The sequence below is a fragment of the Littorina saxatilis genome, linkage group LG16, assembly GCF_037325665.1.
Source record: "Littorina saxatilis isolate snail1 linkage group LG16, US_GU_Lsax_2.0, whole genome shotgun sequence".
NCBI classification, from domain to species: Eukaryota; Metazoa; Mollusca; class Gastropoda; order Littorinimorpha; family Littorinidae; genus Littorina; species Littorina saxatilis.
In genome coordinates this window covers 42557579-42581911 of record NC_090260.1, presented here as the reverse complement: position 1 = coordinate 42581911, position 24333 = coordinate 42557579, and the positions used below count along the sequence as shown (strand labels likewise).

The following is a 24333-nucleotide window of genomic DNA, read 5'->3' as shown; positions in this document are numbered from 1 at the left end:
CCAGACCCCCCAACAGGACCCGGGACCCCAGGTTGTACCCCCCTTCCCCCCCCTCTGGCTTAACTGCTCCGCCCCTGTAATCTGTGTTCCTAAGACAATGATTGTATGTATTGGTGTTCCCCTCTTGAGTCTTGTGCTTCAATGACAATGTTGCGGTGACTTTGTATGAGCCAAAATAATAGCTGAACATTTTTCAAGATGTCCTAAAGCTTTCTGACAGTTTCGGCCATAAATGTCCCAACATGAAAATGTCTGGCAACACCCCTGATATATATACTGAAGGGCGCGTGCCATGTTTGTAGTTTGTGAAAACAAAACACTTTTGAAAGACAAGACCACGACTTTTTTACCTTGAAAAATTGAAAATGGCTGTTCAGATGTTCCTGTGGCGGCTGTGCTATTTTGGTGGTTGTGATGTCGTGTGGGAAGAATTACCATAACGACCAGCTGCCATGGAAGTTTTTTTTTTTTTACTGCAAGTGCAAGCAGAATGACCATTGCACCATTTCATCCTCGTTTTCTTCAAATACATGTACCACATTTTTTTTCTTTTTCTACAGTAACGCCATGAACAGTGGGGAACCATCAAGGCCTTCACTAGTGACCAGACAGGTACATGCAGAAGCTTCTCACTGCAGCATGGAGGAAGGAGACACAGCAATTCTGTCTGACATCAAGATAGAGATTGATGTCGCAGAAGAGACACCGCAGTACTGGCACATGACGGAACCAGAGCCATACGGTAAGGTTAACCAAACCTCTCTAACACTAACACTGTAATCACTGATTATGAGACTTTGGTTTCCTTCTACTTTAGTGCCAGAAAACACAGAAACAAAGCGTGTCTAGACCAAAACGACGCGATGCGTCAAATTTGTAAGCGATGTTTTTAAAGCAGAAACAGGGCTATTCGCTGTATTTTTCGACCACGAAGGTCCCGTTGCTGTCGATTTTTTTATTGCTACTAACAGCACAGTCATTGTCACATACTATGCAGAAACCATTTTACCCAAACTTATTCACGAGTTTGGCAGTCAGCGACCAAACTGCGAAACCCAGACTGCCCTAATTCTTCTTCATGAAAATACCAGTCTCCACAAAAGAAGGGCCGTTAAATATAACCCCATCACAATCCCGTTTCATGCTTATTAGTGCATTTTTCCGTCGCGATATAACCTTGAACGGTTGAAAACGACGTTAACACCAAATAAAGAAAAGTGCATTTTCAAAGAAGTTGTAAGTGTTGAAAGTTAGTGGGTGTTATTCTTACGCTATGTAAGGAAAATAATGTGGCTACAGGGGAAGTAATGCTGGCTGGAATCTGGAATGCTAAAGGTTAACCTTTGTTTGTTTGTTTGCTTAACGCCCAGCCGACCACGAAGGGCCATATCAGGGCGGTAAAGGTTAACCTATTTTTGTTAATTGTGATCACATTTTAAGAGTAAACATGACATATGTACATATTTTTAGATTCAAAATTTGATGAAGAATATGATGCACTCAATTTTAAATCTGTTTGCGAAATATCGATTTTAATGACAACTTTAATAAGCCAACTCATTAATTGATTTTTAAGCCTCCAAGCTGAAATGCAATACCAAAGTCCGGCCTTCGTCGATGATTGCTTTTCCAAAATTTCAATCAATTTGATTGAACAATGAGGGTGTGACAGTGCCGCCTCAACTTTTACAAAAAGTTGGATATGTCGTCATCAAAGGCATTTATCGACAAAATGAAAAAATCGTCTGGGGATATCATACCCAGGAACTCTCATGTACAAATTTCATAAGGATCGGTCTAGTAGTTTACTCTGAATCGCTCTACACACACACACATACACCACGACCCTCGTCTCGATTCCCCCTCTATGTTAACCCCTTCGGCGCCAGCCATTCTGAAATCCTGCTTATTCCCCCCTCTGCTTCTTTCTCTCTGTAAACGTGTAGGGCTAGTTATTTTTCGGTAACTTATCCAACAACCAAAATCACTTACCCAACAACGGGCCTGAATCCTCAATAGGTAACAGGTAGATGAGCTAGACTTTGAGGGAACTACTTCTTTTGCAATTGAAAAGTTCAGAACGCTCTAATGTACGAAATATACTTCTCTAGACCACACAATACAAACACACTGCATTTAAACTAGCAACTACATGCATGGACACATTAATCTCCGTATAGAATCCACGAGTTTTGTTTTTTTCTAAATCCAAATTTAACGATCAGTGCAGAGAAACTCGCTCTAGATCTCTTATGAGTGCAAGCGAACTTCCAAGGCAAGTTACTCTCGTAGCGATAAGAGTAGTTCCCCTTCCACATTTCCTGAACTGAGTTGCTCGGACAAGACTGCAATCCGACGGTTAGTTTTCGACAATATTTCATTTTATAAACAGATCACGCGCAAATGCACACATCTCATCAATTTAAAGAATATACAGCGGTTTCATACACTATTTTGCCCCAGAAAACTGAACTTCATGTAGTTTTTAACGTTGGAACAAGAGTGTAAAAGTTCATCTGCTTGTCCCAGTCGAAGATAGTACATTTCCTAAGCGATAACAAACATGAACAGAGCACACACTATCTGCCTTTATCGCCACAGCAGAACAACTACATAACTGTGTACTTGATTTTAGTTCAAAACAGGGGGCGGGGATGTAGCTCAGTCGGTAGCGCGCTGGATTTGTATCCAGTTGGCCGCTGTCGTGGTGAGTTCGTCCCCACGTTCGGCGAGAGATTTATTTCTCAGAGTCAACTTTGTGTGCAGACTCTCCTCGGTGTCCGAACACCCCCGTGTGTACACGCAAGCACAAGACCAAGTGCACACAAAAAAGATCCTGTAATCCATGTCAGAGTTCGGTGGGTTATAGAAACACAAAAATACCCAGCATGCTTCCTTCGAAAGCGGCGTATGGCTGCCCAAATGGCGGGGTAAAAACGGTCATACACGTAAAAGCCGTGGGAGTTTCAGCCCATGAACGAACAAACAAACAAAAGTTCAAAACAGGGAAACTGACAAGAAGTGTTAAAAGAATTGAATGGTTTTCACGGAACTATACAACCGCGCATTATTCAATCGCCTGCGCAGGTAGACTGATTGAGTGACTCTGATTCGTTCACACAAAATCTACTCTTTTCTTTGAATAATTGAAGAAAGGAGGAATAAAGAGGTTACATACCTCGTCTCAGTGATTATTGAAAATAATAATGGTCTCAGTTCGCGGTCATGAAAAAGCTCGCTGAAGCTCACATTTTTCATGATCCGCTAACTTCGACCATTATTTTCAATAATCACTGAGACTCGGCATGTAACCTCTACATCTCCCAGTGCCAGGTGTTTTTTGCAGCTGCAGTGCTGCGCATCAGTCACTACATTAAAATGCTCATAACTTCCTTATTTCTTAACCAATTCTCTTACTGTTTTTTAACTCACATGCGAAGCAAAAGTGAGTCTATGTACTCACCCGAGTCGTCCGTCCGTCCGTCCGGCCGGCCGTCCGTCTGGAAAACTTTAACGTTGGATATTTCTTGGACACTATTCAGTCTATCAGTACCAAATTTGGCAAGATGGTGTATGATGACAAGGCCCCAAAAAACATACATAGCATCTTGACCTTGCTTCAAGGTCAAGGTCGCAGGGGCCATAAATGTTGTCTAAAAAACAGCTATTTTTCACATTTTTGACTCACATGCGAAGCAAAAGTGAGTCTATGTACTCACCCGAGTCGTCCGTCCGTCCGTCCCCCCCGTCCGTCCGGACGTCCGTCCGGACGTCCGTCCGGAAAACTTTAACGTTCGATATTTCTTGGACACTATTCAGTCTATCAGTACCAAATTTGGCAAGATGGTGTATGATAACAAGGCCCCAAAAAACCTACATAGCATCTTGACCTTGCTTCAAGGTCAAGGTCGCAGGGGCCATAAATGTTGTCTAAAAAACAGCTATTTTTCACATTTTTCCCATTTTCTCTGAAGTTTAGATAAAACTTTATCCAAACAACGTTGACTTTAAACACATCACAAGAAACACTCCATTGGTTCACTTGTTAACTTTGATACGTTACAGAACAAATATCCAAACTCTTCCGTAAAACCCTCAGATCGACTGATGAGAACAGGTCAAACAGTATTATTTAAAGAAAACATAAACCTAACATGGAACAGTTCATTTTACAGGTAAAAAGGTCATCATATTGACCAACCAACAACATTCCTAAAACAGGGTTGGGTGAGACTACTATTTACAACCAATCGGTAACTGATCACATACTTCGTGCATGCGTCATACAAGGAACAGTCTATTTTACCGAAAGAAAAGCAAGGAACTAGCTGATGTGAAAACTAGAAACACGCGAGTCACACGTATTCTAAAGCCTACTGCGCTGTTTTGCAGCGCTCACATCAAAACCAGGACACGAAAAAGAGCACGTGAGTCTCACGCGTAAAGGTAGTTAAATAACGCTCAACAAAAAACAGGTCACAAGGTGCCATGATAAAAGCACGGTTATCTTCCTTTACACCGTAAAAGGACTAGAGCAAAATGTATTCACAAAAAGAATAGGTAAATGCATGCCACAACGGCATACACACACACACACACACACACACACACACACACACACACACACACACACATACTCACACTCACACACACACACACACACACACACACACACACACACACAAAGACCATGCCCCGCTGTGTTTTCTTTATGGTGCGGCGATGGTTGTGCTGCATGATATCGCTACTGCTGTGGAAAGCGAAAGTAGGTTTTTACATGTTTTCGCGTGGTGGCGCCACAGGGCTTCCTGTTTCAATTTTGAGTGCCGTATGAAGCGTCTCTGTGTACTCTACAGTCTCTGTACATACTAATTTGCATCACCTATATCACTTGCATTCCTTTCAGTGCCGGACAGGGAGGTCAAAACAGCTACCATGACTGCAGTGCAGTCATTGGGCGGAAAAGCTGCAGTCAACACAGCTACCATGCATACAGTGCAGTCATTGGACGGAAAAGCTGCAGTCAACACAGCTACCATGACTACAGTGCAGTCATTGGACGGAAAAGCTGCAGTCAACACAGCTACCATGCCTACAATGCAGTCATTGGACGGAAAAACTGCAGTCAACACAGTTACCATGCCAACAGTGCAGTCGTTGGGCGGAAAAGCTGCAGTTAATGGGCACAGCGATAGTGGTACCTGGCTGAAACTAGAGATTCAGACACCAGAAATACAAACTGCAGTCGACAATTGCAGTCATACTTGGCTGAAACAAGAAATACAGACACCAGAAACAGGGACTGCACTCAACACTCATAGCGATACCTGGCTAAAACAAGAGATACAGACACCAGAAACACAGACTGTAGTCGACACTCATAGCGGTGCCTGGCTGAAACAAGAGATAGAGACACCGAAAACACAGACTGCAGTTAACACTCACAGTGATACCTGGCTGAAACGAGAGATACAGACACCAGAAAAACAGACGGCAGTTGACAATTTCAGCAATACCTGGCTGAAACAAGAGATACAGACACCCCAAACACATACTGCAGTCAACACTCATAGTGGTACCTGGCAGAAACTAGAGATACAGACACCAGAAACAAATACTGCAGTCGACACTCATAGCGATACCTGGCTGAAACAAGAGATACAGACACAAGAAACACAGGCTGCAGTTGACTCGCATATTAGCAATACATGGCTGAACCAAGAGATACAGACACCAGAAACACAGACTGCAGTCGACACTCATAGCGATATCTGGCTAAACCAAGAGATACAGACACCGAAAACACAGACTGCAGTGAACACTCATTTTGATACCTGGCTGAAACGAGGGAGATGGATAACAGAAACTCAAAGCATGGGTAGATTAGAACTAAATGAGAGACGTGAAACAGATCCAGTTCCAATGTCTGACACCACATTCCCGTGTTCAGGTCACAAGTATCAGCAGGTTGTGATTAAAACACATACAGGGGAGAAAAAGCATGCATGCAATGAGTGTGGTGCTAGGTTTTTATGGTCTGGTTCTTTAAAGCAACACATGTTAACACATACAGGGGAGAAAAACCATGCATGCAATGAGTGTGGTGCTAGGTTTTCACATTCTTCTAATTTGAAGCGACACATGTTAACACATACAGGGGAGAAAAACCATGCATGCAATGAGTGTAGTGCCATGTTTTTACGGTCTAGTCATTTGAAGCGACACATGTTAACACATACAGGGGAGAAAAAGTATAAGTGTACTGAGTGTGATGCTAGTTTCAAAGTGTCTTCTTCTTTGAAGCAACACATGTTAACACATACAGGGGAGAAAAGGCATTCATGCAATGAGTGTGGTGCTAGGTTTTTACAGTCTGGTCATTTGAAGCAACACATGTCAACACATACGGGAGTTAAAAAGTATGAGTGTACTGAGTGTGATGCTAGGTTTTCACAGTCTGTTCAGTTGAAGCAACACATGTCAACACATACGGGAGGTAAAAAGTATGAGTGTACTGAGTGTAATGCTAGTTTCAAACTGTCCTCTAATTTGAAGCAACACATGTTAACACATACAGGGGAGAAAAAGCATGTATGCAATGAGTGTGGTGCCAGGTTTTTACGGTCTGGTCATTTGAAGCAACACATGCCAACACATACGGAAGAGAAAAAGTATGAGTGTACTGTGTGTGATGCTAGTTTCAAACTGTCTGGTTCTTTGAAGCAACACATGTTAACACATACAGGGGAGAAAAAGCATGCATGCAATGAGTGTGGTGCTAGGTTTTTACGGTCTGGTCATTTGAAGCAACACATGCCAACACATACGGAAGAGAAAAAGTATGAGTGTACTGTGTGTGATGCTAGTTACAAACTGTCTGGTTCTTTGAAGCAACACATGTTAACACATACAGGGGAGAAAAAGCATGCATGCAATGAGTGTGGTGCCAGGTTTTTACGGTCTGGTGCTTTAAAGCGACACATGTCATCACATACGGAAGAGAAAAAGTATGAGTGTACTGAGTGTGATGCTAGTTTCAAACTGTCTTTTTCTTTGAAGCGACACATGTTAACACATACAGGAGAGAAAAAGCATGCATGCAATGATTGTGGTGCTAGGTTTTCACAGTCTGGTACTTTGAAGCAACACATGTCAACACATGCGGGAGAGAAGTTTCAAACAGTCTGAACCACACGTTAACACATAGGCTACAGGAGAGAAAAAGCATGCATGCACTCAGTGTGGTGCTACGTTTTTTGGTCAGGTAAATTGAAGTGACATATGTTAACACATACAGGAGAGAAAAAGCATTTCGGTAGAGAGTGTAATGCCAGGATTTAGAGAAGCATTGATGTTGTTGCCGTTTTCTTATTGGAGTCAAGCGACACATGTTTACACATCTGTCGCGATATAACCTTGAATGGTTCAAAACGACGTTAAACACTAAATAAAGAAAAAAAGAAAGAAAGAATGTTTACACATACAGGGGAGAAAAAGCATGCATGCAGCAAATTATGTCGACATTTTCAAATTATTGATGTATTGATGATCTTGTTCCTGTCATTACAAAACTTGTTAACGACTTGCTTGCTACTGGTTTGGTCGATGACGTTCTTAAGCAGGCCACATTGTCACACCACTTCTCAAAAAGCAAAACCTAGATTAAAATATTCCAAAGAATTACAGACCTGTTTCAAATCTGTCATTCGTTTTTAAAATCCCCAAAAAAACAGCTGTTCTGCTTCAGCTACAGGACCATCGCTGCGCCAACAACCTTCTAGAGACATTCCAATCTACCTATTGTAAAAACCACAGCACGGAAACTAGCTGCTGTCCTTCGTGTAATGAGCGGCCTTTAATCAAACGCTGACAATAGGCAGTCTCTTTGCTGGGGTTGCTTGACCTGTCGGCCGTTTTTGACGCGATAGACTGCAGTATCCTTCTCAGACGACTTGAAGTCACGTTTGGCATCACAGGCACTGCAATCGATTGGTTCGCCTTGTACCTGTGAAACCGCAGTCAGTGTGTACGCATTCTTGACTGTACCTTTCGTTTTTTCCCTCTGAAGTTTGGTGTCTCTTGATCAGGGCTCAGTTTTTAGGTTATACATACAGCCCTTTTCGCAAGTCATCCGGCGACATAATTTATGTTTGATTTCTACAAACATGCAGATGACACGGAAATAGAGAAAGCTGCCCCTCCGGTTGATTTCCAAAAACTGTGTGTCCAGGACGTAAAACAATGGATGAACACAAATACATGTAAACTGAAATTAAATGACGACAAAACAGAACTCATGGCTGTAGGAAGTAAACATAGTCTGAAACAGGTATCGACCCATAATCTCGCCCTTGGTGAAGACTTTGTCCCATTTCAGTCTGCAGTACAATACCGGGGAGTCTACCTTGATCAGGACTTCTCCATGAACAAACAAATTTCCCACCTGTCGGTCCTGCTATCTCCACTTACGCAAGATCAATGTCATTCGCCCACTCCTCCTTGATTATTGCAACTCTGTTCCTTCTGGTGTCCCCTCAACCCTCCTCAGCCGCCTCCAAAAGGTTCAGAACTGTGCTGCTAGATTTGTGCTTTGTAAGCCGGCCTCTCCTCAATATGCTCCATTGGCTTCCCGTTGATGCCAGGGTGGAGTACAAAATTGCATGTCTCTCTTGTAGGCACCTTGAGAACACCCTTCCCCCATACCTATCATCGGTACTGAGCATCTACGAGCCCTCTACCTCTCTCAGGTCCAGCTCTGAAAAGCTCCCCAAAGTACTAATGAAAACGTACGGAAAAAATCCTTTAAGTATCAGGCCCCTTCTGTTTGAATATCACTGCCCACCGCATCCTGAACTCAGGTTTAAAAATAGGTCTCATTTTTACCCTGACACGATGCGTTGAGTTTCCTAGTCTAGCGAGGAAAACGATTTTTTTTACATACCTAGAGCTTTTCATGTGTTATTGATATAAGCGGATTCACGATCGTCGATAATGATTTTTCATGGTGTTGTGTAATTTTAAAATTACAAAGGAATTGATATACATGTAAGACAGTTTTAAGCAAGCTATCTTTCGCAGATGTACTTACTGTGCAAACAACTCTAAATATGGCAAAAGTGTTACGTGATAATCAACTTTGACTACGAAGCAGACGATACTTTTTCCGTTTGGGAGTGATACAACAATATCACAATCTCCTTCCCACAGCCGTCTCAGCATTTCGACTTGTTTTAACCTTAGATGTCTATCATAACTCTGAAGAACATAACAGAGATTACTGTCAAAGTCGGCCGATCTGCAATCATTTTCGTCTCGGTTGGGAGTTAACTGTGTATTCCTGTTGTGATACTGAGATTCGGCGCACAAACGAAGCATCCAGTCAGAGATAAATCTGGCGCTAGCCGTTGAAGCGATGATGTTCAGTATGTGCCTGCCGCTGACCTTCGCAGTTGCTCTTCCCAATCTCAGTTCAAATCAAAACTAACAAGTCGCGTAAGGCGAAAATACAACATTTAGTCAAGTAGTTGTCGAACTCACAGAATGAAACTGAACGCAATGCAATGTTTCAGCAAGACCGTAGAATCGTCAGTCCACCGCTCATGGCGAAGGCAGTGAAATTGACAAGAAGAGCGGGGTAGTAGTTGCGCTGAGAAGGATAGCACGCTTTTCTGTACCTCTCTTCGTTTTAACTTTCTGAGCGTGTTTTCAATCCAAACATATCATATCTATATGTTTTTGGAATCAGGAACCGACAAGGAATAAGATGAAAGTGTTTTTAAATTGATTTCGAAAAAAAAGATTTGATAATAATTTTTATATATTTAATTTTCAGAGCTTGTTTTTAATCCAAATATAACATATGTATATGTTTTTGGAATCAGCAAATGATGGAGAATAAGATGAACGTAAATTTGGATCGTTTTAGAAAAAAATAATTTTTTTTACAATTTTCAGATTTTTAATGACCAAAGTCATTAATTAATTTTTAAGCCACCAAGCTGAAATGCAATACCGAAGTCCGGGCTTCGTCGAAGACTACTTGATCAAAATTTCAACCTATTTGGTTGAAAAATGAGAGCGTGACAGTGCCGCCTCAACTTTCACGAAAAGCCGGATATGACGTCATCAAAGACATTTATCCAAAAAAAGAAAAAAACGTTCGGGGATATCATACCCAGGAACTCTCATGTCAAATTTCATAAAGATCGGTCCGGTAGTTTGGTCTGAATCGCTCTACACGCACGCACACACGCACGCACACACGCACGCACACACATACACCACGACCCTCGTTTCAATTCCCCCTCGATGTTAAAACATTTAGTCAAAACTTGACTAAATGTAAAAACACACCTTTTCCACAAGCATTTACCGTGAAATACATTTTCAAGCCTGATCCGTTTCTGATACATGTAGTCACTTTTGTCCCATGATTGTATACATGTACATAGTTTTTCATGTATGTGTTTTGCGCGCGCGTGAGTGCGTATGTTTGTGATAATGTATTATTGTGCAATTTGTTTTATATAGTGCGCGTGTGTGCCCGTGCGTGTGTTTGTGATAATGTTTTACAGAGCAACGAGTTATTCATTGATATGTGTGTGATTGCACGTTAAATAATGTTATGTTGTCGTAGTTTTTTGATTGTACAGCGCTTTGAGCAGGGTTAAACCCTGGATATATGCGCTATAGAAATATTATGCATTATTATTTTGGTGCTCACGACAACACCAGATTTTGATTGGATTTTGTTGAAGTCATCGCTGCGATATTGCTTTGAATATCACCGCATTTTGCGACAGTCAAAACATCATGTTAGACCGTGTGTGTGTGTGTGTGTGTGTAAGTGTGAGTTTTATGCGACTGTTTGCATGCGCTGTGATTATGAGCGTCAGTGATGATGTTTATTGCTTCCAATGTTCATGTTATAAGTTAATCTTAGTAGTGTACTTACGTTTGATTATGCTTAATAATTGTGTGTTTGTCAATATTAGAAAGGCGATGTGGTACTTCACGCGGGTTAGGGGGAAGAATTTACACGATGCTCCCCAGCATGTCGTAAGAGGCGACTAACGGATTCTGTTTCTTCTTTTACCCTTGTTAAGTGTTTCTTGTATAGAATATAGTCAATGTTTGTAAAGATTTTTATTCAAGCAGTATGTAAGAAATGTTAAGTCCTTTGTACTGGAAACTTGCATTAAATTACATAACTTTACCCAACTCACATATAGCCATTAACTCTAGTTCAGTGCTGGTAACGCTGTACGCACCCCTTGGTAACAAGGGGAGCCACTCTAAAAAAGAGAGTGACCCTACCCATAATGCAACATTAATACATACTTGACTTCCGTATGCGCGCGCATATACCGCCATTTGTAGCATTCCACAACTCAGCGTCCAAGGGTCTGGTCGCTTTTACGTACGCTCCTGCTGTTGTCAGCTTTTTCACCTTGGTCTTTGGACTTCGGATTCGCCCCTTGGTACCGCCTGAAGCTTTACAATTGTTCCTCTGCTGTGTGGGGTGAGATCTTTCTGATTTATTGGAACTTTAGCGACGTTTTTCGTCGCTCCTTTCGAACTTATAAATTTTTTGACTGAAAATTTTTGTGAGTTTGTGTTTGTAATGGCGGAAGCTGCACTCAAAGAGGGTGCAAAGAAGAAGCTCAGTTCGAGACAGGTCCCGGCTGACGCGACTCCTTCTAAGAAATCTTCACGTAAGTCTAAGGGCGCTGGACTTGCCGCGCCTTTGACTTCAGATTCTTCTTCTGCTAAGTCACTCGTTCTGGCTAACAAACTTGTTAGCCCTACTTTGACTAATGTTGCCTCAGATAAGGTTAATGTTTCTGGTTCGGCCTCCGGTGTTTCGGATGCCTCTGCTTGCCCAGGTTTAGCTACCGCAGATATGGCTTCTTTGTTGTTGACGCTTAGTGCTCAGGTTTCGACTTTAGCGTCAGATTTGTCGTCGACTAGGGAGGAACTTTGTTCCCTCCCTTCCGGTGTGTCGGATACTTGTTCTCTTTCCAGGGTACGGTCGTCTCCTTTGACTTCCACCTCTACTTCCGCCCGTGCTTCTGCGACTGTGACTCAGGCAGAGGTTCATGCCTCGCAAGTTGGCGATGCACGCAGGGTGTCTTTGCTGAGTGTGCCCACGCATGACAAAGGTATGTTGACACCGCGAGTAGCCGGGTTCTCCGGCAAAAGCGGTGTGCTTGTTCAGGATAAAGTAGCGTGCCGAAAGGGGCGTGAAAGCTCTGATTCCGCGGCTGGCTCCCTCTGCTTTGGTAAGGGGTCGATTGCGGATATGAACCCTGAACAGGAAAAGGATAACGCTCTCAGTCCGCACATGTAACAGGATAGCGGTGAGCAGCTACGTCCTCTTCCGCCCGGGGGGCAGGAAGTTGGTGGTCATACTAATTCTTGGTCTGATCCGGATTGCTTTCAAGAGCAAGACGGAGACGTCGAGGATGGCCGTTCCTCCGTACAGGAGAACACGCAACAGAACTTGCCTTTCAAGCTGGCTGCCATGGTGACACTGGCTGCTGAAGCGGCACATAAGTTCTTCCCGGAAGGGGTGGTGGAGAGTAAAGCGAAGCTTGCCCCACCCCTTTCGGCACTTGACGACTTCCGGTGTGCGAGGGAGCAGAAGCCTCTCTTCCGCTTTCGGGAGTCGCCAGCTATTGCTGTTGAGATGGCATCTACCTTAAGGGGCGCCACAAGGCACAGTACTCTCACCTTTTCTTTTTTCTCTCTACACAACAGATTTTAGAAGTTATAGTGACTCCTGCCCCATAACCAAGTTTGCTGACGACACTGGACTGACAGGACTGCTGACTGATGACGACGACTCTGACTACAGGCAGGAGGTAGATAGGTTTGTGGGGTGGTGTGAAAACAACTATTTAGAGCTTAATGTGGGGAAGACAAAGGAAATGATAATGGACAACAGGAGGGGGGAACATGTACACAGGGAGATAGTGATCAAGGGGGATGTCGTAGAGAAGGTAGAGCAGTATAAGTATTTGGGGGTGATTATAGACAATAAGTTGACATGGAAACCAAACTCTGATGCCCTTATGAAGAAACTCCACTCTCGCCTGTACTTTTTGAGAAAACTCAGGTCTTTTAACATCAGACAAGAAATCCTTCAGATGTTTTACACTTCAACGTGCAATAGTGTGTTGTACTTTGGCTCCGTGTGTTGGGGTGGCAACATCAACAAGCAAGACAGGGATAGATTAGATAAATTCATCAGGAAAGCAAGTGGGGTGGTTGGGAGGAAGCAGGACAATTTCACATCAACACATGAACGACGACTGACTGACAAGGTACAGAAGATTTTGGCTGACGACTCGCACCCACTCAGACCGGAATTTGACAGTAGACGGACAGACAGGAGCAACAGATTCAGACAACCAACCGCAAGATCCACATGCTACAGAAATTCGTTCATTCCATCTGCAATTCACATCTTCAATTCTCAGGTGGGGCGGTAGATGCTGGTGTTGTCGCTCTGATGCACGGGGTCAGTGTTCTGTATTGTTTCAGTATTGTTGATTTTGTTTTGCATGATTATATACTCTTATTCTACTCTCTTAGACAATATGTGATAACCGGCAAGGTGCTGACTTTCGTTTGTGCATTGTTGATGGTGAATGCATGTTAATTTATTTTTAATATACTTTCTTATGTGATAACCAATGTGCTATATTTTCTCAGGACAAAGAACAAATGTTTATTTTGAATGTTTTATGTATGTTATTATTACGGACACAAACGCTCAGCAATGCAATTTCTCTTTTAGAGATTAATAAAGTTATTGTATTGTATTGTATTGTATTGGGTAAACGACATGTTCCGGTTCCTCTGTTGGCTCAACGCGGTGAGGTTCCGGAGGAAGTGTTGCCTTGGGTTGAGAAAGAGGGGGATCGTCCTGCTTCCTCTTTGCATAACTTCAAGTTGAACCCATTTCCGGTCAACTTGATCGAATCTTTTGCTTTGCCTTGTGTGCTTCCGGTGTCACCGGAACTGGCTGGTTTAAGAGAGGATGGCTACAGGAAGGACAAGCCTGTCCCTTGCACTGAAAGTTCTCTTACGGCCTTAGAGGAGTCCTTACAGAGGTCTCTTTCTAGATCCATCGCTTCCTCGCTCGACCCTTTCGAGTTTCGTTTTGATGCTTCTCCTGCCGTGGCAACTACTCTCCTGTCCACTTTGGCTAAAGTGACGAGAGAGCAGATGGCTCTGTCGGCAAGGCTTTACACCCATGCGGTGTTGTCAAGGAGGTCAGCCTTTTTGGCGGGCTCCAAGATTTCGGACAAGGCTACCATAGAGAGCTTGAAGGTCTCGCCTTTTTCAGAGGGTGCTCTGTTAGGCCAATCCTCTCTGGACGCTCTCAGGAGAGAAACTCAGGATGCACGAGACATTGCTATCGCTCGCATCGCGCAGCACGGTTTTCAGAAACCTCAGAGTAGGCCGCATACGCAGACTCAGTCTACCAGCAAGCCTCAGGCTTCCTCGTCTGGAGGTGGTAAGGCTCAGAAATGAAGCTCCCCCGAACAGCACATCCCGGTAGCCCCCGCGCTTGTTGTAGCGGGCGGCCCGTCCAGGGCCCTCACTTCCTGGCTACAATTAGTGGACAGGCAAGTGGGTTACTGGGATCGTGCGTTCGGGGTTCCGGCTGCTCTGGTCAGAGAAGGCTCCTCTGGTCAGGATAATTCCACACTGCAGGGCACCAAAGGAACAAGAGGCACGAGATGCCGTTCAAAAGGAAGTTGCTGCTCTGTTGCTCAAGGGAGCAATAGAGGAGGTCCTAGATCCACGGTCTCCGGGGTATTACGAGAGGCTGTTCGTAGTACCAAAAGCCTCGGGGGCTTGGAGGCCGGTCTTGGATCTTTTAGCTTTGAACAAGTTCTTACGAACGATACGGTTCACAATGGAGACGACAACCTCAGTTCGGGAGGCGCTGCGTCCGGGGGACTGGGCGACGTCTGTGGACTTAACAGACGCGTACTTCCACATCCTCATTCATGTTTCAGACAGGAAGTGGCTTCGCTTCCCTTGGGGGAACAAAGTTTACCAGTTCACGACTCTGCCTTTCGGCTTGTCGCTAGCCCCTTGGGTGTTCACGATGGTTGTTCGACAGCTGTGCGCTCTTGTAAGGAAGGACGGGGTCCGCCTAAGAGCTTATCTGGACGACTGGTTAATCCTAAACCAACAAAAGGATCTCTGCGATCTGCATACTCAGAGAGTTTTAAGCCAAGCTTCGCAGCTGGGTTTTTCGATCAATCGCACAAAATCGGAACTGGTTCCATCCCAAACATTTTCGTATCTGGGCATGGAGTTCGACACGCAAACTTGGTTAGTTCGTCCGTCTCAGAGACGAGTGGACAAACTTCAGGGACTGATACGCTCACTCAACGGAGAGAATCAGACCAGTGCTCGGGTTCTTACTTCGGTTCTGGGGCAAATGGAGTCTATGGCAACTCTTATCCCACTGGGCAGGGTGAACAAGCGGCCGTTTCAGGCCTCTCTGCAGTCAAGATGGGACCAGTCAGTACAGGACTGGAATTTCCAAATCTCTCTCGGAACGTGGTTTCTGCAGACCACTCGTGTGTGGCTCCGGCGCTCTTTCAGGGAGTTCCCATTGTTTGCCCACAGCCAGAGAAAGAGCTCTTTACGGACGCTTCTCTGACAGGGTGGGGAGCTCATTTAGACGGGCAGATGGTGTCGGGGGTTTGGGACTCAACACAGAGCTCCCTTCACATCAATCTGCTGGAGTTGGAGGCTGTCTCTCTGGCTTTGATTGCGTTCAGGCCCTCGCTGGAGGGCAGACATGTCAGGATTCACACAGACAATACGACAGTGGCGTCGTATGTGAACAAACAGGGAGGGACACGGTCTCCCAGTCTGTCGGACAAAGCCTGCCTCATTTTGACTTGGTGCAACTCCCAGCGCATCCTTCTTTCAGCTGTTTATCTGAAGGGCAGCCTGAATGTCTTTGCGGACAATTTGAGCAGGGGAGACAAGGTGGTTCACTCGGAGTGGACTCTTTCACACCAATCCCTGGATCGTCTCTGGTCTCAGATAGACAAGCCTGTCATCGACCTTTTCGCGACGAGATTTTCTGCGAGACTTCCTCTCTTTGTTTCCCCCTTCCCAGATCCTCTGGCCTGGAAGGTGAATGCCTTGGAAATCAATTGGACAAACCTGACAGCGTATGCTTTCCCTCCGTTTTGCCTTCTGGGAAAGGTACTCAGGAAAGTAGACTTAGAGAAACCAGCGCTGGTTCTGGTCGCTCCGCTTTGGCCAAGCCAGCACTGGTTTCCCGACTTACTGCGTCTAGCAGTTCGGCCTCCGATCCCTCTCGCCGTGAAAAAGGGGGACCTCGTGCAGCCTCGGTCAGGCATCCCCCACGGAAATCCACGGCTCCTGAGCCTTCACGCCTGGATTCTGTCCGAAGCTCTTTGCTTAAGGCAGGGGCCTCTGTGTCCACTGCAAAATGTGTTCGTCATGCCCATAGAGAGTCAACGACTTCTGTTTACTCATCTCACTGGGCGGCTTGGTCTAGGTGGATCCCCTATCACCTTGGTCTATGCAGGTAGCCAACCACCTGTCTTGGTTGGCAGAACAGGGAGGATCTCCCTCTTCTCTTCGCGTGCGGAGGTCTGCGATCTCCTCAACTCTCTTACAACTTGGGCATAAGATCTCACTCGGCGGAGTGATCTCTAGTGTTATTAAGGGTGCTTCCCTTACAGCCGCTCGCGTTAAATCACAGCTCCCGGCCTGGGACCTGATGCTAGTTTTGCGGTTTTTAGCCTCTGAAAAGTTTGAACCCATTCGTTCGGCTAGTTTGATTAATTTGACACGCAAGGCCGTGTTTTTAACATTGCTCGCTACTTCTAGGAGAGGTAGCGAGGTTCATGCTTTGTCAGGTCTGGAAAAAGACATTTCTTTTGAGAGGGATTATGGTCCATCTCTCTTAAGTTTATACCTGGCTTCCTCGCAAAAAATCAGAAGCCTGGTCAGATTTCGCCCGTTTTGCATATTTTACCGTTGAGCACGGTTCTAGCTCCTGGAGATCCAGATTTAGCTAATTGCCCCGTTCGGTCGCTCAGCCGCTACCTGTCACGAACGCGGCACATTCGTTCAGAAACCCAAAAGCTCCTCTTTATTTCTCTGAACACGGCTAGGAATAAGGATATTGCAAAGGTCACGTTGACCAGGTGGGTGTCCACACTGACCAAACAGGCTTACGCCTGGTGGGATGCTCAATCGGGGGATTCTAGGACAGTCTTGCCTCTCACTGCTCCCAGAACACACGAGGCAAGAGCATGGGCTTCCTCTCTCGCTGTCCTACGGTCTGGTCGTCTGACTGAAGTGCTAGAGTCAGCATACTGGCGGTCTGAGGATATTTTCATAAACTTTTACCTCAGAGACATCGCTTCGTCGAGACAGGATGGCAGCTCTGCGCTACCGGCAATGGTAGCCGCAGGGCAAGTCCTGCATGCTTGAATTTTGGTAAGTACCCACCACCTATAGTAGCAATCTGCTATATGTGAGTTGGGTAAAGTTATGTAATTTAATCCAAAATTTTAGTAATAAATTTTGATTTAATTAATATACTTACCCAACTCACATCGTTTAATCCCTCCCGCCTCCCCGCTGTGGTGGTATTTGGGACTAAAAAAGGAGTGAGTTGGGCTTCGTTGGGAATGATACAAATGGCGGTATATGCGCGCGCATACGGAAGTCAAGTATGTGTTAACCTTCACCGGGCTTCGTGTTTGATACCCCGATTATGGCATCCTGGGTCCTACAGGACCCATATTTTTCAAAGAAGGATAAAACTGTTTATACTGATTCGGATGATGTGGGTACCACAGGACCCATACTTTTTAAAGAAGGTTGCACAGAGTCATTTGCCTTGGCGATGTAATTCTTTTGTTTCCGTGAGTTATGATCATCGTGACACATTGACAAAATGGCATCAGCAAGCAAGGCAAACCTCGAGGAAGCTTTCAGAAATGTTGGGTAAGCCATTTTAAATCCTTTGTTGTCTAAACTTCGTTGGTACTAGAAAATGAACGGCACTGTAATAAAGTACTTTCAACAAGTCAGAACATGATCTCTTTGTGTACTTGGAACTATTTATTCATTTGGGTGTGATAATGAGATTCCCATGTGCTTCAGTTATTTAGCTGAGCTCGAAAAAAAAAATGTCAACGTGCTGCGCGTACTGTCTTGTGTTTTATAGACTACTTTGTAGATGTACAGTGATGATCAGTGATGCATGGTGAATACAACGTCCTAGTGAGTTAACACCATTTTCACCCTAATGTTAGTTCTGATTTCACCAATATTTTACATCCTTTGTGTCTGTAGCGCGGACGTGCCAAAGGGGATGGTGCATATCCTGCACCACGTGGGTTCCACCAGGCAGGATGTGTACAGGTCAATGTGGAGCAGCCTTATAGTAAGTTAGTTTTACTGTTTTCATTTATACAAAGTGTACTGTTTGTTGATGGCACAGAAGTGTTTATTTATTCGATATCTGGCCTTCTAATTGGAGACAAAGAATGTGTGCAAAAACGTAGATTATCATGTGGTCATTTTGATATTCACACTGTATACCAAATAAGTTCTCATTGCAATGATACTTGATATGTTGCACACACACACACACACACACACACACACACACACACATGCACACACCAGAGAGAGAGAGAAAGAGAGAGAGAGAGAGTGAGTTTTCTAACTCGTAACTGAAATTACTGTGATTTTTTTTATACAGTACGTTGGGAAACTGTCGACGTCTGGAAAGAGGACACTGGTGTATCCCACCCGCGTCGCTGGGGCCGATTCGCCCGGCCCCTCGTCCATGGGTTCTACTGCTTCGTCAAAGGGATTTCCGGCCACAGGATTTCTTTCGAGGGATCGTGGCACTTTCAAATCGTTACCATCGACTTCCGGTTCGCATCCTACGGGAGTTCCGGTCGTAGGTGGTAACGGCAATCCGTTTCCTGCCTACGCTTCCGCTCAGGCGGTTGCGGACGGTGGGGGACAGGATGGGTCAGCTTTCAGAGCTTGCCCTTAAGCAGGGTCAGAAGAAAGGCGGTTCCACGCAGACTTCGTCTTTTCGTGGCTCTGGGCAAAAGACGCGGTCGCATAGGGGTGGCAGCCGTTCTCGCCCCTATAATAAGAAGCCTTCCTTCGGGAAGAAGGGGTCAGGTGGTAAACCTAACCCCCAATGAAGGCTCCCCGATCCAACCACTCCTCTAGCCCCTACCCCTTTGGTAGCGGGCGGCCTCTCAAGGGCCGTTCCAGCTTGGTTGTCTCTCGCGAGCAGCCCTTGGGTTATGGGAGTGGTTCGATCGGGGTTCCGGTTGCTCTGGTTAGAGGACAAGACTCCTTTAACCAGAACAACACCCAGTTTCAGGTTTCCCGCCGATCCGGAGGCATGTGCCGTCATTCAGGCGGAGGTGCTGCTGCTTTTGCAGAAGCATGCGATAGAGGAGGTCATCGATCGTCGATCCCCGGGGTTTTACGGGAGACTGTTTGTCGTCCCGAAAGCGTCAGGGGGTTGGCGACCGGTGTTGGATCTGTCTCCCTTGAACGGCTTTCTCCGGAAGGTTCCGTTCAAGATGGAGACTCCAGCGTCTGTCAGGGAGGCCCTTCGTCCGTTGGACTGGGTCACTTCCATCGACCTGACAGACGCATACTTCCATATTCTGATGCACAGGTCAGATCGAAAGTGGCTGCGGTTCCTGTGGGGCGACAGGGTGTTCCAGTTCAGGGCGCTGCCGTTCGGGCTCTCGTTAGCGCCTTGGATCTTCACCATGATAGTGCGCCAGCTTTGCGCTTTAGTGCGGCAGCAAGGGATTCGTCTCAGAGTTTATCTGGACGACTGGTTGGTCCTGAATCAGCTAGAGTCCCTGTGCGATCAGCACACCCGGATAGTCTTGCAGACTGCGAGAGACTTAGGTTTCTCCGTGAACCAAGGGAAGTCCGACTTGGTTCCCTCTCAGCAGTTTACGTATCTGGGCATGGTGTTCGACACCCGAGCTTGGACTGTTTGTCCCGCCCAGCGGAGGATAGACAAGCTACAGGATCTGGTCAGGTCCCTGTCGAGCCTCCGCCACGCGCCAGTCAGGGTATTGGCTTCACTCCAGGGCCAGATGGAGTCGATGTCTACCCTGATTCCGCTGGGCAGAGTTCACAAACGCCCGTTTCAGGCGTTTCTGAACTCTGCCTGGGATCCAGCCTCTCAAGGTTGGAATTTGTCTCTTCCCCTTCAGGGATGGTTCCTGGAGTCAACGAGGCAGTGGTTGGATTCGGCCTGGCTGACTCAGGGCGTTCCGATTTCACTGCCCCTTCCGGAGTTGCATCTCTTTACCGATGCTTCTCTTCAGGGTTGGGGAGCTCATCTGGAGGGGAACACAGCTTCCGGTCTTTGGGACCAGGCTCAGAAGTTGTTGCACATCAACATTCTGGAATTGGAAGCAGTGCGCCTCGGGCTTCTGGAGTTTGTCGCCTCTCTGCGAGGCAAGCAGGTGTTGATCCACACGGACAACACCACTGTGGCCGTGTACCTGAACAAGCAGGGGGCACGCGCTCGCGAGTTCTGTCCAACAGAGCATGCGAGATTCTCACTTGGGCGTTCCATCAGGGGATAGTGATCTCAGCGAAGTACCTTCCGGGGTGCCTGAACATCTTGGCAGATTCGCTCAGTCGCTCATCACAGGTACTGCACTCGGAGTGGACTATCGCGCACCAGGCACTGCGGCGTCTTTGGACGCAGGTGGACAAACCCCTCTTGGATCTGTTCGCCACCCGGTTCTCTCGGCGTCTCCCAGTCTTCGTGTTTCCGGTACCGGACCCGGAGGCTTGGGCGGTCAACGTCATGGGAATATCCCTTTATCACTGCTGCGCTTAAAAAGTGTGGGTCCTGTGTTACCCACATCATCCGAATCGGTATAAACACCTCCATCCCTCTTTGAAACGTATGGGTCCTGTAGGACCCAGGAAACCAGAATCGGGTATATCAAACGACGTCATTGCTGATTGTTTTCTAATTTGACCGATTGATTTAAAATTTGGGTCATAGGAAGCCATGCAGGTGGCCGAGGAATACACCAAATTTCATTAAAAAATTCGTATTAGCACCGGAGTTATGGTCATTTTTATGTGCCTCTGGGTCCTGTAGTACCCAGGAAGCCCGGTGAAGGTTAATGTTGCATTATGGGTAGGGTCACTCTCTTTTTTAGAGTGGCTCCCCTTGTTACCAAGGGGTGCGTACAGCGTTACCAGCACTGAACTAGAGTTAATTGCTATATGTGAGTTGGGTAAGTATATTAATTAAATTAAAATTTATTACTAAAATTTTGGATTCTCCCAGTAAGGTAATATATTGTACTACGTTGCAAGCCCCTGGAGCAAATTTTTGATTAGTGCTTTTTTGAACAAGAAACAATTGACAAGTGGCTCTATCCCATCTCCCCCCTTTCCCCGTCGCGATAATACCTTGAATGGTTGAAAACGACGTTAAACACCAAAGAAAGAAAAAAAGCCAAGCAGTATGTAAGAAATGTTAAGTCCTTTGTACTGGAAACTTGCATTCTCCCCGTAAGGTCATATATTGTACTACGTTGCAAGCCCCTGGATCAATTTTTTGATTAGTGCTTTTGTGAACAAGAAACACTTGACAAGTGGCTCTATCCCATCTCCCCCCTTTCCCCTATCCCATCTCCCCCCTTTCCCCGTCGCGATATAACCTTGAATGGTTGAAAACGACGTTAAACACCAAATAAAGAAAGAAAGAAAGAAAGAGAAAAAGTTATAATAAATGTGTTACCGGGTCATCAGTAACCCGTTTCGACGCTCGGTAGAAGACGCGATCGGCCTATTGACCATCGTAAGTTGTGCCCTACCGGTCAACGGTCCGACGACTAGAATGGATAGAATAGTAATGTAGCGTGCCATTGAAGCTCTTTTGAAGAGAATAATATTGCAAAGTAAGTAAATATGTTGAAATGTTAATGAAACGATGTCTGCGGACATCGTAATTGTAAGGAAAAGAGATATAAAGAGGGATTATATTTTTGCTGTGAACGAGTTCGCGAGAGAGTCGGCCATTGTTGCCATTTAGCCAATGCGAGACATCCTTACATTATTTTGTGTTGCTAGGCAGGAAGGGGTATTAAACACTCAGGAGCGAGATGTCGGGAGGCTTGAGAAGTTTTTGCAGAATAACGACGACTCGAGTAGGGTAAATTGCTAGCAGTAAAGGATCTTGAGATTCTCTTTTCATCTAAATAGGCAGAGTAGGAGTACAGTTAGTTCTAAAGGATGATTCACAACATTTGGGCCGGCCAAATTGTCTGGTTCCGAACGATCCAAAAGAAAGTTAGGAGAAGAATCATCGTAGATAGATAGAAAAAAATCAAATCGGACCGGTTAGGTCCGACAAACTTAGATAGCTAGGTGGGAATCAAACTAGAGGACGTACACGTGCGCTTGTTAAACCCATTGCAGTCGGGTTTGGACATCGCATTGTGCGTTCATAAATAGGAGTAGAACTTTATAATTAGGGTCAAACCGTCGTTGGTGAGATAGGGCTGCGGCCTTGGTTTCCCAATGATGAAAAATAGCACTTAGAAGTCTCAGATTACCGAAGTAATAAATTCTTAGCCTGGTGAGGAAAGAACCGTTCTTCCGTTTGTAGCCAGAAAAACAAGTAGCATCCTTTTCGGAATTTTAGTCATCCAAACTTTAGCCAGTTAGGGAGCAAACATATCCTGTACGGGATCAAGACATAGCTAGCTAGACGTTGGACTGCAAAACCTCCTCGTAGTTAGTATTGCGGGTTGGGAGATTAGGTGTCTTTTTAAATAACCTTTTACCTGAATGAAAGCGTGTGCCGGCAATGTGAATTTGTATAACATGTAGTTTGTATTTGACATACGATGTTATGCTGGTCACTTGACCTTTTGGTAAAATAAACTGTTGTTTAGAATTATACAATCGAAGTGTGGACTCCCTTTGTGTCTGATTGACGTTCAGGTTGATTGAGTTCTTGTTCAGTTATTGTAGAATTAGTTGTTGACCAGTCAAGCCGGAATCTTAGGAAAAGCGAAGAGTTAGCAGTAGACTAGGATTAGATTTGCATTGCACTAGGGAATAGAGAAAACACAACGCGAGGTAACATCACATAAAATAACATCGACTGCATGCATTAGTCTGCAACGCTGGGCAGAGAGAAACATATAGGCAAATTATCTCTCTCTGTTCCTCTTTACAACTTTTACTAGTTCTCGCCGGCAATTAGCTTAGAAATAATAACGTAGTAATCTGCAGAATTAGGAGAACTGCCACAACTGCATCATCCTTCACACATTATGTAAACATCTTAACATTTACACTTTGGTTGTAAAAGTATTGCACTTTATTCAAACAGGACAAAAACAAAAACATCATGCAGACGGTGATAAACCGAATGACACAAGTAACAACCATGTTGTTTTGTTTTGTGTGTGTGCGTCAGGCATGGGAATTGAAAAAAGTAAAAAAGGCTGAAAATGTTTAAGTAATAGCAAAGTCGACGGCGCGAAGCGCCTAGGCATTCACTACTACTACTGCATAATATTTCTATAGCGCATATATCCAGGGTTTAACCCTGCTCAAAGCGCTGTACAATAATAAAAAAATTTTACGACAACATAACATAATTATTTTAACGTGCAATCACACACATATCAATGAATAACACATTGCTCAATGAAACATCACGAACACACGCACGGGCACACACGCCGCACCACATAAAACAAATTGCACAATAATACATTATCACTGACAAACATACGCACTCACGCGCGCGCAAAACACTGACATACGTGAAAAACTATGTACAGTACATTGTGTTTTGTTGTGTGTGCGTGTTTTGTTGTGTGTGCGTGTTTTGTTGTTGATGAGGCCTCTGTGGAGGAAGGCGTGCTGCCGAAAGCAACTAATTTTAAGTGTTCACACACACACACACCGTGCACACACACACACACACACACACACACACACACACACACACACACACACACACGGGCATACCCTGATCATAGCAGTCAAACTGACCGACTGACACACACTCGCACACACACACATATTCACACACCGTACCGTGACACACACTCACCGGCACACACAGACACACTGTGCCGTGACACACACAGACACAAACCGTGCCGGGACACACACATGCCGTGACACACACACACACACAGTCGCACACACACTTCCGAGACGCTACATGATAATTATGATATATGTGATGACAATAATCCC

At 45.1% G+C, this 24333-nt stretch overlaps 2 protein-coding genes across 2 annotated transcripts; both read left to right on the top strand.

The window, feature by feature from the left end:
* The first annotated feature begins 5009 nt into the window (after positions 1–5009).
* Positions 5010–11236, top strand: LOC138949642 (zinc finger protein 708-like). Its single transcript, XM_070321432.1, has one exon. It carries the CDS (start codon positions 5038–5040, stop codon positions 7186–7188), a length of 2151 nt encoding a protein of 716 aa, XP_070177533.1. The 5' UTR covers positions 5010–5037; the 3' UTR covers positions 7189–11236.
* A 93-nt stretch (positions 11237–11329) lies between these two features.
* On the top strand, positions 11330–23019 carry LOC138951092 (uncharacterized). Its single transcript, XM_070322754.1, has 2 exons — positions 11330–17756; positions 21224–23019. Exon 1 carries the CDS (start codon positions 15538–15540, stop codon positions 16696–16698), a length of 1161 nt encoding a protein of 386 aa, XP_070178855.1. The 5' UTR covers positions 11330–15537; the 3' UTR covers positions 16699–17756; positions 21224–23019.
* Positions 23020–24333: the final 1314 nt, after the last annotated feature.

Bases quoted from the DNA above. Each gene is read 5' to 3' on its own strand.
- LOC138951092 (XM_070322754.1), top strand. From the start codon at position 15,538: ATGGGACCAGTCAGTACAGGACTGGAATTTCCAAATCTCTCTCGGAAC.
- LOC138949642 (XM_070321432.1), top strand. From the start codon at position 5,038: ATGACTACAGTGCAGTCATTGGACGGAAAAGCTGCAGTCAACACAGCT.